We start from the raw sequence: 15,174 nt of genomic DNA, 5'->3' as shown, positions 1-15,174 counted from the left end.
ACAACAACGGCATCGAGACCCACTTTGCGCATGCACAATTCTATCTAGCCACCTCCCCCGTTGTAGCCCAGCTGCCAACTACAGGAGAAGGGGTAGTTTGACGTCCCCCGCAGTACGCCAAGCTGTTAGCATGTGAATTACAAGTTTTCATCGTATTTGGCATTGTCATTCCGTGTATATTCGATTCTATCATTAGTAGTTGTATGGATAAAGAGTATATTTGTTAAATATGTCTGCTAATTTGACAGAATTTATTCTTTGTTCATAAGCATGTCCGCTGTTGCCAGCAGCACTCAGGAAGAAGTAGCCGTAGTGTTTTGGTGTCGCACAGCTTAGTGATATGTGCTTTTGGGACTACGGCAACCCGGTTGGAACCCCGTCGCCGTCCCTAATGATTGATCATTGCCACGGCTGCTAGCCTATGGCCAATCTCTACCCTTTGGCCGTTGACCCTTCACCTCATTGACCTCATCAGATTCAATGATCCATTCATTTAGTGCCATCTTGTGGCAACAGATGATGCGCTTTGCAGTTTGTGACAAGCCTCACGTGCGGGGCACTGTGTGTTTTCATGTGTTTGTCTCATGATCTTCTCACATCCACTCGGGTATTACACATAATGATAAACAGACCCGGGGCCCCCTTTTCTGGCGCGAGTCAGTGATTCCCACAGGCTGAAATTTTACTTTCTTAACAGTTCATAACTTTGCATTGACGGAATATGCCGACAGAAAAAAGCATTTCATGCACGAGCGCCAGGCGCATAGACTGCGTCAAGTCAGCCAGAATGTAAGTAGGTCATCCGCTTTAGCTCTTTCAAAATAAAACCCTTGTTGTAACGTTAACATTCATTTTAATTTTGAGTAATGCTTTACAGCCACAGTTTCACTCCTATGTAATCTTAACACCACAATGGGTATTTTGATACAATGTTTGCTGCTTTGTTTGTTGAAACACATTTTTCTCCTCCAACGTGCATGAGTAAGGCAAAATTATTTAGAAATTTTTACCGGGAAGTTTTTATTTAGTTTTGGCTGACCTGACGCCGGGCCTGGGCAGCCGTGTGAGAAGGGAGGGGGAAGAGAGAGCCTGCAGCCGTGGAGAAAGTGAACGGGTTGAGAGTGCAATCTAAAAGTTTAAAAGCCCATGTTGCTTCTGCTGCTGCTACCCCCTGCTGCTTTCTTTGGTAACAAAAAATGTGTATTAGTGGGACTTTTGATGTAAAACAAAATATATATATTGCTGGTTTATTGTGGCTGAGCTGAAGTCTCCTTTGTTTTAATTTCAGATCTGAGAGTTGTGCTGCTGGGGAACGGCTGGTCTGAGAGGAATGAGGTGGGGAACTTCATACTGGGAGACACTGGGTTAAACACTCAGGAAATACCTGACTACTGTCTGAGAAAGAAAGCATGGTTAAAGGAGCAAAAAATAATGGTCATCAACACTCCAGATCTGCTGCTTCCCAACATCTCCCAACACAAACTCACAAAGCATGTAGCAGACTGTGTGAGTCTCTCTGCTCCTGGACCTCATGTTTTCCTGCTGGTTCTACAGCCTGAAGACTTCACTGAGGAACAGAGCCTGAGTTTACAGAACGTCCTGGAAACCTTCAGTGAGCGCTCATTTGATCATTCACTGGTATTGATATCAACACCCAGAGAGCATAGTCCAGGTGTCATGGAAAACTACATGCAAGATCCAGTCCTACAAGACATGATCAGAAAATGTAGAAGCAGGTACTTGAAGCAGAAACTTGAACTCCCAGAGCTGTTAACACACCTGGACCAAATTGTGAAGGAGAACAATGAGGAGCATGTGCCTGTGAGGTGTGATGTATGTGAAGATGCAACTGGTTCAACTGATCATCTGAAACCAAGAGAAGCAGCACTTGGTAAGTGCAGGAAAACACTTTGAAGATATGATAAGAAGTTTCTTAATTAAAGGAAGGCTTGGCCGATTTTCAACATTTTGTATGATGTCAAGAGATGAGATGCAGATGAGTGTTTACCTTCTCTTCATGTATTCTGAGCCAAGAGCTTGAGGGAAATGAACAGATTTTCTGCTCGATGGTCGCGGTTTGAACTACAGATTGTTTATTTAGATTTTTTCTGTGTGCGCACATTCACGGAGAATCGCATTGAGCCTTAACAAGTGTTAATGAACCATACCAGCTGGCGGGGGCGGAGTTTCTGCAAGCAGACGAACGGGGATTTCTTGGTGCAGAAAACATGAAGAGAAGGTGAATGAATAAAGTGTTGATTAGCCTGCCATCTGTAACATGATGCCAAGATATTGTTTCCTTAAATTAGTTTAAACGAAATGTAAATCCTTGCATTACAGCTGTAAGCACGGTTCTCAGTCACTAAAAATGGTGTGAAATATCAGTTCCAACTATCCAGTGCCAGATGCCATTCCATGTTGATATTAGGGGTTGCAGGCTCCTGATTTTTTTCAAGTCAACCTTTTCTACCAATAAAGTCGAGTTGACGTCGATACCAACAGCGCCCAGGTGATTGATGATGGCGCTCATTTGCCCAACTGTGATGTCACTCAGGCAGTTGTGATGTCATCAGTGATCTCACTCGAGCAACTGTGATTGAACGGCCGATGGTGCACAAAGACAACAACAAAAAACACGATTTCAGACGGAAGCCTGTCAATACACCATATTCACAGCGCAGCCATCTTGGAATTACGTCACCCGCTGGTTGGGAATGCAACGAGACTCTCACCCAAACCCCTGTCTGAACAGGGGGCAGTAGACCAAAAGTTTGAGTTCTGGCACCAATTTCGTTTGATCACATCGATAATGGGTAGATGAATGTGTACAGGATTCAAAAAAAGGGCTACAGCAACTGGATCGAGTCTTATATCCACGATATTCAAGGAAGCGCAGCCGCTGGTCTAAATTGTAAACTGCAGTACACCCTCGCACCACCGAGCACCGAACCGATACATCTGGCGCTGTGGAGCAGTTGAACTCGAAATTACACAGCCGAAGAAGGCTGAGTCATCGGGATTCCTAGACTCGCCCGCTATGCGGGCTCGCTTCGCCCGTCCTGCAGCTCCCCAAGCTGGCCCTGCAGCTTGCATTCGCAGCTCGGCCGCTGCAACTCGGCTGCTGTGCGGCCAATGAGACCAGCAGTACTGATGATGTCAGATTTATGACATCACTGATGATGTCACAGTGGGATTCATGACATCACTGGGATTTATGACATCACAGATGATGTCACAATGGGATTTATGACATCAAAGTGGGACAATCACAGTGGGACAGAGAAACAGACAGAGCCCCAGCTCCCATTTATATACTGATGATGATGATGATGACTATGGTTCTCGCACGCTACGCATGCTCTATTCCTAGGCTCGCCTGCTACGCTAGCTCGCTAGCTCGGCCGCTGCGCAACTTCGCCCGTCCTGTAGCTCGCATTCGCAGCGCGTCCTTGCCCGCAGCTCGGCTGCTGTGTGGCCAATGAGACCAGCATCACTGATGATGTCAGATTCATGACATCACTGATGATGTCACAGTGGGATTTATGACATCACTGAAGATGTGACAGTGGGATTTCATCAGTGGGATTTATGAGGGATATATGACATCACTGATGATGTCACAGTAGGATTTATGACATCACAGTGGGACAATCACAATGGGACAGAGAAACAAACAGACAGACGGACAGACAGACAGACATACTGATGATGATGATGATGATGATAATGATGATAAGATGTGATGACAGAGGGTGGTGAGAGTGTAGTGAGTGTAGATTGCTATCATCTTATAAATACATTGTAATGTTTTTGTTGTTTTACAGCATCTGGACTCAGGATTGTTCTGTTTGGAGAAAGTGAAACCACAAAGACAGCACTTGGCAACTTCATCATGAGAGAAAAAGCTTTTCAAATCTCAGACAAGCAGTGTGTGGCCGCCCATGGAAAGTGGAAGGGAAAGTCTTTAACAGTCGTAAAAACCCCAGATACCTTCAGTCATCTATCAGTGGAAACAGTGAAACAAGTGATGTGGAACTGCGTGGCTCTTTGTGACCCTGGGCCAAATGTACTGTTGCTGTTAGTGAAGCCTTCTGAATTCACAGAGGAGGAGAAGGGCAAACTGATGTCTACCCTGAGTCTGTTTGGTCAAGATGCCTTTAAATACTCAATGGTCATCACCACAAATGAGGAGGGAGATGATTCCCTAGTAAGTCAAGTCATCAGTGATTGCAGACAAAGGCACCACATTATCAACCTTGATGAAAAAGATCTTCCTGAAAACGACCTTGAAGAATTAATGAAAGAGATAGAGAATATGCTGGTTGAAAACAGTTATCTCACCTGTACTGAACAGGCTGTAGAGAAGATTTCGAAGAAGGAACGGGAAAAGTTGGAGCAGTTTAGAGAAGAGATGAGAAAAGAACGAAAGGCTTGGGAGATGGAACAAAAAGAATTCCGTGCAAAAAGATACCACGAAGATGAACAGAGAAGAGAGAAGGAGCGCACAAGATGTAAAAAGGTCAGAAAAGAGTACGAGCAGATGAGAGAAGAAGAAGACAGGAAGAGGAAAAAGCAGGAGGAAATGCAGCGACAGAACTGGGAACAAAAATGTGAAGCTTTGGAGAAAAAAGTAAAATCAGAATCAAACGAAAAGGGGAAAAATTACAAAATGCTGGAGCAGAGTAGAGAAGAGATGAGAAAAGAAAGAGAGGCTTGGGAGAAGGAACGAAAAGAATGGTGGCAAAAAAGACATCAGGAAGATGAACAGAGACGAGGGGAGGAGCAAACAAGATTTAAAAAGCTCAAAGAAGAGTATGAGCAGATGAGAGAAGAAGAAGACAGGAAGAGGAGAAAGCAGGAGGAAATGCAGCGACAGAACTGGGAACAAAAATGTGAAGCTTTGGAGAAAAAAGTAACATCAGAATCAAAGGAAAAGGAAAACATTAACAAAATGCTGGAGCAGAGTAGAGAAGAGATGAGAAAAGAAAGAGAGGCTTCGGAGAAGGAACGAAAAGAATGGTGGCAAAAAAGACATCAGGAAGATGAACAGAGACGAGAGGAGGAGCAAACAAGATTTAAAACGCTCAAAGAGCTTTTTAAAGGAGATGAAAAGAAAGGAAAAGAAGAGGATCGACTCAGAAGAGAACAAGAGGAAAAGCAGAGAAAAGAATTAGAGGAAGACTATGAGAAAAAACTGGACAATATGAAGAAGAAATATGAAGAGGAAGCCAGAAATCAGAGATCTGGATTTGAACGAGAGAGAGAACTGAGAGCCAAACTGAAGGAAAAGGAGGAACATATTAACAAGGAGCGTGAGGAGAGAAAGAAAGAACAAGAAATGAGAGAAGAAGAAGACAGGAAGAGGAAAAAGCAGGAGGAAATGCAGCAATTAGAGGAAGACTATATGAAAAATCTTGAGAAAAGGCAGAAGAACATACAAAGACTAGGCCAGCAAGTTGAGGAAATCGATGAATTCAGAAAGAAATATGTCAAAGAATATTCAGCTCTGTTTGACAAGCAAGAAGTGCTACTGAAAGAGCTGAAGCAAGACCATGAGAAACTAGTCTCACATGGTCCGACCCAATGTTGACGTCAGCAAGCTTCTGTTACTGTTGCAATATACAAACAGTAACACTTCCAACGACGGAGAAAATATGAAAAAGTAATAGAAGACGTAAAAGGAACATACAAAATCAAATGCATCATTCTCTGATGATGTTCTGTCTGTTCATTTAGGCCATGTTCAGACTAGGAGGCCAAATGTGATTTGTGAACTTTAGTGACCTGCTTTCGACTGATGTGACTTGTGTGGACGCGCTGATCACCCAAATCAGATTTGAGAGTGTGTTTTGCAGGGGGTGGGGACTTGAAGAGCAGAGAGCAGACATGCAAACACTGCCAAAAAACATTGTATGTTGGCTGATTGTATCTGGACACACAGATCCGACTTGAACACTTGCCCAAATCAGATTTGTGGCAGTGCGGACACACTCCCAAATCAGATTTGGCAAACCAATCAAGATAATGATGATTAACGACTTTAGCAGCAAATCGGGTCTGCCTGTAGGAGGCCAAATCTGATTTCTGAACTTTAGTGACCTATTAATGACTTTATCCAGATTGGTTTTATGAGTCTGGATGCTCCAAGTCTGATTTGTGTCACTTGTCCCAAACCACATAGGTAGTTTCCAATCTGCTTCAAATGTGCTTTCGACGCGCAGATCCACCAAATCTGATTTGAACGTCACTCAAAATTCGTCATCAAATGCTTCTGCACAAGAAAACCACGTTACCAACGTACGTATTTACTGACGCCCACGTCTTTAACATAGCAACCCATGCAGATAGGCTGTTTAGGTCTGGACACACAGATCCAACTTGAAAATCAGATTTGTGGCAGTGCGGACACACTCCCAAATCAGATTTGGGAAACCAATCAAGATAATGATGATTAATGACTTCATCAGCAAATCAGATTTGCCTGTAATGTGAACATGGCCTTAGATGTTTGATAACTGCAACTAAACTGAACAGATCAATCAAGGATGTCAACTGAGCATCTGTAAAATAATGGCATTGTTGCATTGTATTAAAGGTCACATATAGTGGAGAATGGGATTCCCTCTGTAATTATAAAGGAGTTGGATGGTCTAGTATGTTGGAGCTATTTGTTGTTTCTCGTTATAGTTAATAGGTAATACACATTTAGTCATTTCGTTTTGTAGAACTAGATTATCAGGCCGCGTAGCGGCTTGATAATTTACCGGGACTCCGGCGCGGTAAAAACCACATAACAACAAGACGTAAAACCACGTAAGAGCCAGATGTAAAACGACATAAGAGCCAGACGTAAAACCACGTAAGAGCCAGATGTAAAACCACATAAGAGCCAGACGTAAAACCACGTAAGAGCCGGACATAAAACCACATAAGAGCCAGATGTAAAACCACATAAGAGCCAGACGTAAAACCACGTAAGAGCCAGATGTAAAACAACGTAAGAGCCAATGTAAAACAACTTAAGAGCCGGACGTAAAACCACGTAAGAGCCAGATGTAAAACCACATAAGAGCCAGACGTAAAACCACGTAAGAGCCGGACATAAAACCACATAAGAGCCAGATGTAAAACCACATAAGAGTCAGATGTAAAACCACATAAGAGCCAGATGTAAAACCACATAAGAGCCAGACGTAAAACCACGTAAGAGCCAGATGTAAAACCACATAAGAGCCAGACGTAAAACCACATAAAAGCCAGATGTAAAACCACATAAGAGCCAGACGTAAAACCACATAAGAGCCAGATGTAAAACCACATAAGAGCCGTGGTAAAACGACATAAGAGTAAAACCACGTAAGAGCCAGACGTAAAACCACGTAAGAGCCAGACATAAAACCACGTAAGAGACAGACGTAAAACTAAATAAGAGCCAGACGTAAAAACACGTAAGAGACAGACGTAAAACTACATAAGACCCAGACGTAAAGCCACGTAAGAGACGGACGTAAATAATAAACAGCTTCTTCATGGAAGACCTGGAAATCAGAGCCATCAATACAGCACCCACACACTGCAAACCCACCCTCTGGAAAAGATACATCGATGACATTCTGGGAAAAATAAAAGATGGACACACACAAGAACTCACAGACCACCTGAACAACATGGACAGCACCGGAAACATCAAGTTCACTCACGAAGAAGAAACAAAGAGGACCATAGCATTTCTTGACATGAAAATTCATCACAAAGACGATCGCAGCATAAAGATCACAGTTTACAGAAAATCTACTCTGGTCATCTGAGCACCCCAGAGCACACAAACTATCCGTAGTCAGAACACTACGAACGGGCCAACTATCACAGACGAAGAAGACAGACGGGAGGAGAAACACACAACATGCACTCACACTCTGTCAATACCCCAAATGGGCCATAAACAAAGGAAAACAGCAAGTCATGAACAAAAAAAAGAAACAAAAAGAACGGAAAACAAAACACACACAGAAAACCGAGGACAACAACAAAGGCACAGTAACCATAGCAATACATCCGAGGGATAACCGAACCAAAGGATCATGAAAAAACACAAAATAAACACAGCAGTAAAACCACATACAAAATGACAACTTCTAGTTCACCCCAAAGACAAGATAGAACCGGACAAAAAATTCAACATAATTTACGAAATACCAAGCAGGGCATGTAACAAAACATACATTGGAGAAACCGGAAGAACATTCACCACAAGAAAGAAAGAACATCAAAAGGAATGTGAAAAGGAAACCGCAGGAAGACTCACAAGAACACAAAAAGAAAAAGCAGAACAAGAAAACCTAAAGTCAGTCAGCAATATCAAACCACTGAAGACAAAATCATATGGACTGGAACCAAGCCAAGATCATTGGATCAGAGACCAATAAAAACAAACGCTGGATTAAGGAGGCTGTCTAAATCAGGAGGCAGGCCAACGGGACCATCAACAGGGATGAGGGAGAATACATGCTCTCACACACCTGGGACTCTCTTCTCCAGAGGACGGTGGGTGTGTGGCCGGCCTGACAGATCTGCCAGGCCTGCTCTAAACAGCTGTTGACACGTCACAGCTGTCATTTGACGCTTCTGAGGAAGACTGCAGAAGTCAGTCGAAACTGTCAAGGTAGAAAGAAAAACACATCTACTACACATTTGTATAAAAGAAACAAAAACTATCAAGTAAAACCACATAAGAGCCAGACGTAAAACCACGTAAGAGCCAGAAAAACTGTTAGGCGGGAGTCTAATGGATCCATGCGCAGAGACTTGACAGGCTTGACACAGTTGATACTTGATAAACAGGAAGTGGCGGTATAACAGGCAACCTTGCAGGCAAGCGTAAAGACTTGACGTGGCCTGGCCATGGATGATTCTACGATCTGACAGCATGAAGCTGGCAGAGCTGAGTCTTAGTGGCTGTTCACACTATATGCCGAAGCAGCCATGCCAAAGCCACGCTGAAGCCACGCAGTTTCATTTTGGTGTCCTTGTTAACAGGTGAGACCGTTCACACCAGCCCCACGCCACGCCGAAGCAACACCGAAGCCACGCTGAAGCCGCGCTGGAGCGATCGTTCAGGATTCAGGATTCAGTCCTATTTTCAAGGTGTGATGTAGCTTGAAGCTGCCAGGCATGAAGTCAATGGGAGTTGTGGGCGGGTTCAAGGCACGCCGAGGAGGCACGCCGAGGAAAAGAGAAGGCTTCTTGTGTGAATGGTTAGGCGTCAGTTCAGCTTGTGTCTGCCTCAAGCTTCAGTTCTGCGTCCTGAACAAGGGTGGATAGCCCTCGAAGGTGACATCACATCATCATAAGTGAAATCACTAACCTTCAACCGTGACATCATATCATCATTGTAACCTTCAGGAGTGACATCAGTGAAATCATCAATGACAACAGCGCTGACGACATCATCATCATCAGGTGGCAGCATAATGGCCTGGCTGGCCACAGTACATACAGGCCTCGGAGTTGAGACGGCGCTGTCTCGATCGGATGAGGTGGACGTATCTGGAGCAGAGATAGATGAAATATTCAGGGATGCTTTTTGACAAACTCAGACAATTGGGTCTGGGTGAGAAGAGGAAGACTATTCCCTAACTGTGAGAGGCAGCAATGTGCCGCAAGGCATGCAGTGTGCCGGAAAGCCATTAGAAGAAGAAGAAGAAGACGGCGCTGCCTCTCCTCAGGGGTGATGTGGGTTCTGCCCAATCGCATGGGCCCCGAATCAGGAAATGACGGAGAGACAGAGGCAGTCAGGGGAGAAGCCCTCAAAGTATCTGGAAGTGTCTGTGGAGGCCCGGAGTTGTAGGTACAGCAGGCTCATGACTCTGTCCAATCTTTCACCTGCTCCTTCTCCAGGACTTTGGCCTCTGTGCAAATGGCGGGTGTGCGACGGAGGAGACGCTTCATTTCCTGCTTCACAGAGCTCTCTTGTAGTCCCCTGATGAGTTGTGTTAAGAGTTCATCCTCAGCCTCCTCATCTTGCCATCCTCGCACGTGCCACCTGTGGTAGAGCTCACAAAAACGTTAGGGTTTTCCCACAACCCAGGTTTTACGAGTGAAAATGAGGATTCTCTGCTTCAGCCTACCCTAGCAGCGGTGAACTGCATGCCTCTCTTTTTTCTTTAAAAAAGAGTTTTAGAACCACCCGGGATGCCCCTGAAGACATCCTGGCACACCTTGGCCGGTGATTGGCGCAGCCACCCGCAGCCACCCACGTGTCATAGACAAAATGGAAGTAAGTACAGTATATGGCAGAGATCTTTTGGAAATGATGGACAGCTGAATACTACTTGTGATGCAGTAACACCCAAAATGGGCTCGACCAAGAGCTCCACCAACTATTTCCTCAAAATTCTGACAGCAACTCGGAATTCTGACTTTAATCTCAGAATTCTGACTTTATTCTCAGAATCCTGATTTAAAGTTATAGGGCCCTATCGTCCTACTGGCCTTAAATTAGCGTTTAACGCCAGGCCAAGCGCTATTTAGCGGGCGTGGTCAACGCAGTCCCTATTTCCCCCCTCAGCGCTACACCCGGCGTTGAGGGGGGAGAAGCTAACCTCTCCCAGACCCTAACCCTAAACCTAACCTCTCCCACCCCCATGCCTAAACCTAACCTCCCCCAGACCCTAACCCTAAACCTAAACTCTCCCACCCCCCATGCCTAAACCTAACCTCCCCCCAGACCCTAATGGGGGAGCAGTTGACTAATGGGGGAGCAGTTGCCATAAGCGTCAAAGATGACTTCCATGGGTTTACATTGAGTTTAGTTGGAAAGCCCAAGTCGTTTCATGGGTCGCTCAAGGGTACCATGTTAGTAACAAGCGACGCACAAGGGACGGGACAAAGCGTCAATATGCTACGTGCTCGGAGTGAGAACGTGTTGTGTGGGAGGTTCACGCTATTCCAACCAGTTCCCCTCCCAGGCGCCCTTAACGACCAGAGGAGGAACCACATTAGCAACCAGGATAGTGCATGTTTTGGTGAAGGGGGTTCCTATATGAAGGAAACCCCCGGGAGGCACGGGAAGAACATGCAAACTCCACACAGAAAGGCCCTTTTTGACGACCCCACCCGACCCCACCTGGGCGGTCTTAACTACCAGAATTATTCACAGGCATGGCCAGGCAAGGCTGGGCATTACGTCAATCAAAACCAATCAGATTCCCGTCTCGCAATGGTTTATTTGCGCGAGGCATGCAATATGCTGTAATTCTCTCCATGCGTAATAGAGTGTACTCACTCGTGCGAGGACAGAGGGAGCTTATTGACAGATCGTCTGTGGTGCCAATGACCCTTCGGGTTATGAAGGTAAATAGCCTATGTCCTGTCCAACACGTTTTCTCAATTCATTTCCCTCTTTGCGATGTGATAAAAGTTTCTCAGTGAGTTATAGTTGATTGCCTCACTGAATTATCTGCTAATACCCAATTTAAGCAGCATAATTTGATGTCTTGGTGTTGCAAGGCTGTGCTTAATGACATATCCAAAAGGAATTCCACTTTCCACTCCGCAAATACCTCTCTGCGCAGACTGCGCTGGGAGCGCAGCCGTAATCTCCGTGCAGAGCGCCCAGCGCAGAGGTATTTGCGCGTAAGAGGTCCTTTTCAAAGCTCTTAGCGCAAAGTAATTGCGCACTGCTGATGATAGGGTAACGCCATCTATCCCACATTTTAGCGCTGAAACGCCTGCTTTGGCATGTGGCACGCCTATGCCCAGTACAATTATCACAGGCATGCGCTTGTGTCCGTCCCCAATTTTCATTGCGCACGGCGTTAAACGAGCGCAAACGCTAAATTAGCGCTTTTGGGAAGATAGAGGGCTATCACTTTAAACTCAGAACTGAAAAAAAAAAAAAAAAAAATGACCATAAACATCTTCAGTAGTATTAAATTGGGTCTGGTGTAATTTTTTTTTTTTTTTTTTTTTTTTCAGGCGACCCTATTTGATTTCCAGGCGACCCCACGGTTGAGAACCACTGAGATACAGTATTGTTATCATTGCTGATCCTACAGCTCCAAGATGATCCTGGATGAGCTGAGTTCTGAGCACCAAGTCTGACTCCAAAGGATTGGTCTGGTCGGTGTGCCTCCAAATTTAGTCCAGTGTCTTGGGAGAGACCTGTAAGAAAAATCTGCTTGCTCCTGGAGGCCACAGTCTAAGATCATTGACATTTATTCTTTCTTTTTCTCTTTCTACCCTGTCTTCCCTCTATCCGTTTCTTCTAGACAGATATTATGAAGAAGACAAGAATCTATGTAGGGACAGGGTACAGATAAAGACAATAGCTCCCTTATTTTATATAAATAAAAGTAATTGTGGGTTTACACTGACTTTTCACTATTAGGGGCCGGAGTGTTGGAGCTATTTGTTGTTTTTAGTGATATTTAACTCATTCCCCGCCAGAGTTTCAAAGGAAAAGTCGCCAGCCACCGCCAGGGTTTCTCATCATTTTCACTATTTTTCCAAGACCCACAGAATATTTTCTTCTCTGACTATGTAAACAAACACTGAACATAAAGAGAAAAAGAAGAGCCTCCACTTTCATAGAAAAATAAGGTTGATTCAACCTTAATCCATTATTTAGTTATTGACACTTGAATGTAGGTAGTTTCACTGAAAATGTCCCTCTGTCCCCAAAAAGCTGAGAAAAAAAATGCATTTTTGTAAAGAAGTCATCTCCACAGGCCCTGAACCGAATAAATGTCTCTGATGGCGGATACTGGCGGTGTTACACTCAACTATGAACCTCATAATGATTTGGTTTCCCTTTCCGGCCAAACATGCCAGTGGCCACAGCTTTTACCGTACCACCGGTGTGACAGAGAGATTCACCCCGCTCTCAAGAGAGGGTTGCCGGTTCGCGCTCTCGTTTTGCCCGGGGAGGCGACTGGTTGTCTGTGTCTGGAGGTCAGGAGTATTTGTTGGAAAATCATGGTCGCTTCTGTACAACTCTAGACGTGCTGTAGTATTTCACAAGGTGAGTAAGAGAGCCATCTATCACATGACGGTGAAAACGCGGCTTGACGTTCTATGACGGCAATGGCGGGCAAGTGTTGTCTCTTAAATGACGTTCAAAGACGCCAATGGCGGGGAATGAGTTAAAAGTTATACATTTATGTAGTTATTTTATTTTGAAGAATAATATGAATGAATTAGTTTGACTAACATTAGTATCATTATTTTTGCTTATTTGAGCACTTATTCAGCTTTTATTTTGAAGGTGCTGGCAGCACTTAGGTGAATCTACATAATGGGCAGCCATAGACAGGCACCAGGAAGGGTTCATGATTTTTTACCAGGGCAAGAGAGGTGGCAATCCTTTGTTTGCTTGCAAAATGGTGAATAAATCCTAAGAAACGCTGCCTGCTTGGACAATTGACTTATTTCCCTATGTAAGAGAAGATTCATTCCCTGGTGCCTCAGTGGCCTTTGATTTTCAGTATGTTTTATTTTTATTTATTTTTATTGTTTAATTGAAGGCAAATCACCACTACATCAATGTTGCTGCCAATCTTTGACATAGCCATAGTCCAACGATGGTCCAATGAAGGTCCCCGGGCACTGGAAAGAAATAGCGACCACTGCTCCTGGCCTGCCCCCCTGGAGGAAAGGACAAGCCTGGATGGGTCAAATGCAGAGGACATATTTCACCGGCCACCGTCAGCATGAGTGTGTGTAGTGGCCCCATGCATGTGTTGTAGTGTGTTCGTGTGACGATAAAGACAGGCTGCCGTCTGAAATCATGTTTTTGGCTCTGCTCCGGCTGGCGATATAAATTTTGGCGGTGGTCCAACCATAGACTGTAAATATAAGGGTCCAACCCGTGATTTTCCAACCCTGCCCTCCTCTTCCTGGGTTGTCGCCCCTTTTCCACTGTGAGGCAGTGAGATTTTGTGATTCCCACAGCCTGAAATTCGCCTTTCTCGACAGTTAATACTTTCTATTGACGGAATATGCAGAGAGAGAAAAAGTGTCTCTCGTCATGTACGAGTGCACCCCCAAAGCCCACAAGCCCCGCCCCAGCCGCATAGACTGCGTCAAGTCAGCCAGAATGTAAGTAGGTCGTCCGCTTTAGCTCTTTCAAAATAAAGCCCTCATTGTAACGTTCACATTTTGAGTAGCCTAATGCTTTACACAGTTTCACTATTATGTAATCTTAACATCAAAACGAGTATTTTGATACAATGTTTGTTGCTTCGTTTCTTGAAACGTTAGGGTTGTACTACAACCCGGGTTTTACGAGTGAGAAGGAGAGCTCTCACTCTAGTGCCTTATCCGCTGCGTACGCAGCCCACTGGAAGACTGTCATTTTTGCCCCAAAAATTACTTTTAACATTAAAACCGACCACCCATCAGTAGGTGGCGTGGTACCCCCTGGGGCTGAGGCGGCCACCCGCGTGACTACGTCACGTCCGCTCACCCCAGGGACAGCCACTCATTGTTTCTTCCAGCCCGCTGAGAATCGACGCAACCGACGATGCATCGACGCAGCAAGGCTGGGTAGTGAGAGCTCTCCTTCTCACTCGTAAAACCCGGGTTGTAGTACAACCCTAACTTTTTACTTTGTTTCGAACTCGAGCTCTCACTCTAGTGCCATATTCAACCGCCCTTGCTGCCGGGAGCGCCCCACAGAGCGACCCGAGAGGCATCGGTGAACCACGGCCGCATGGCAAACGTTCATGCCCGACCGTATGACATTTAGAGCGGCAACGATACTACTTTCTTGCCACTGACAGTACCGCATGCGCGAAACGCGAACCGGACATGTCGAGGCTGTAGTACCTAACAAACGTGATGAGAGGACCATGAGGCCGCAGGGCAGATGTCCTCCACCGAAATACCATGCAACAACGTGGAGGATGTCGCAACGCCTCGCGTAGAATGCGCCTTGATACCCTCCGGGGGTATCTTAGCCATGGCAGAGTATGCCAAAGCAATCGCCTCCACTATTCAGTGTGATAAGCGATCCTTGGAAAGGGGCCCACCCTGGGCCTTCTGCCCAAAGCAGACCAACAACTGGTTTGTAGTGCGTAACGAACGCATCCTGGCCACATAGGCCGAGAGCGCCCTTACGGGGCACAGCATGTGCAAGCGCCTCTCCTCGCCCGAACTGAACGGCGGGGGACAGAA

At 45.3% G+C, this 15,174-nt stretch overlaps 1 protein-coding gene across 1 annotated transcript in view; it reads left to right on the top strand.

Moving 5' to 3' along the window:
* The window catches only part of LOC310784531 (uncharacterized protein), an 88,335-nt gene extending 74,939 nt beyond the window's left edge, over positions 1-13,396 (top strand). Inside the window, exons 11-13 of the mRNA XM_083645514.1 lie at positions 1,289-1,891; positions 3,825-10,276; positions 11,977-13,396. Of these exons, the coding sequence (XP_083501640.1) occupies positions 1,289-1,891; positions 3,825-5,590 (2,369 nt within the window). The 3' untranslated portion in view covers positions 5,591-10,276; positions 11,977-13,396. The remainder of the gene's footprint in view (positions 1-1,288; positions 1,892-3,824; positions 10,277-11,976) is intronic.
* The last annotated feature ends 1,778 nt before the right edge of the window (positions 13,397-15,174 follow it).

Source organism: Poromitra crassiceps (genome assembly GCF_964638095.1).
Source record: "Poromitra crassiceps genome assembly, chromosome: 10".
NCBI lineage: Eukaryota > Metazoa > Chordata > Actinopteri > Beryciformes > Melamphaidae > Poromitra > Poromitra crassiceps.
The sequence above is the reverse complement of the archived record's forward strand: the minus strand, read 5'-3'. Positions and strand labels throughout refer to the sequence as shown.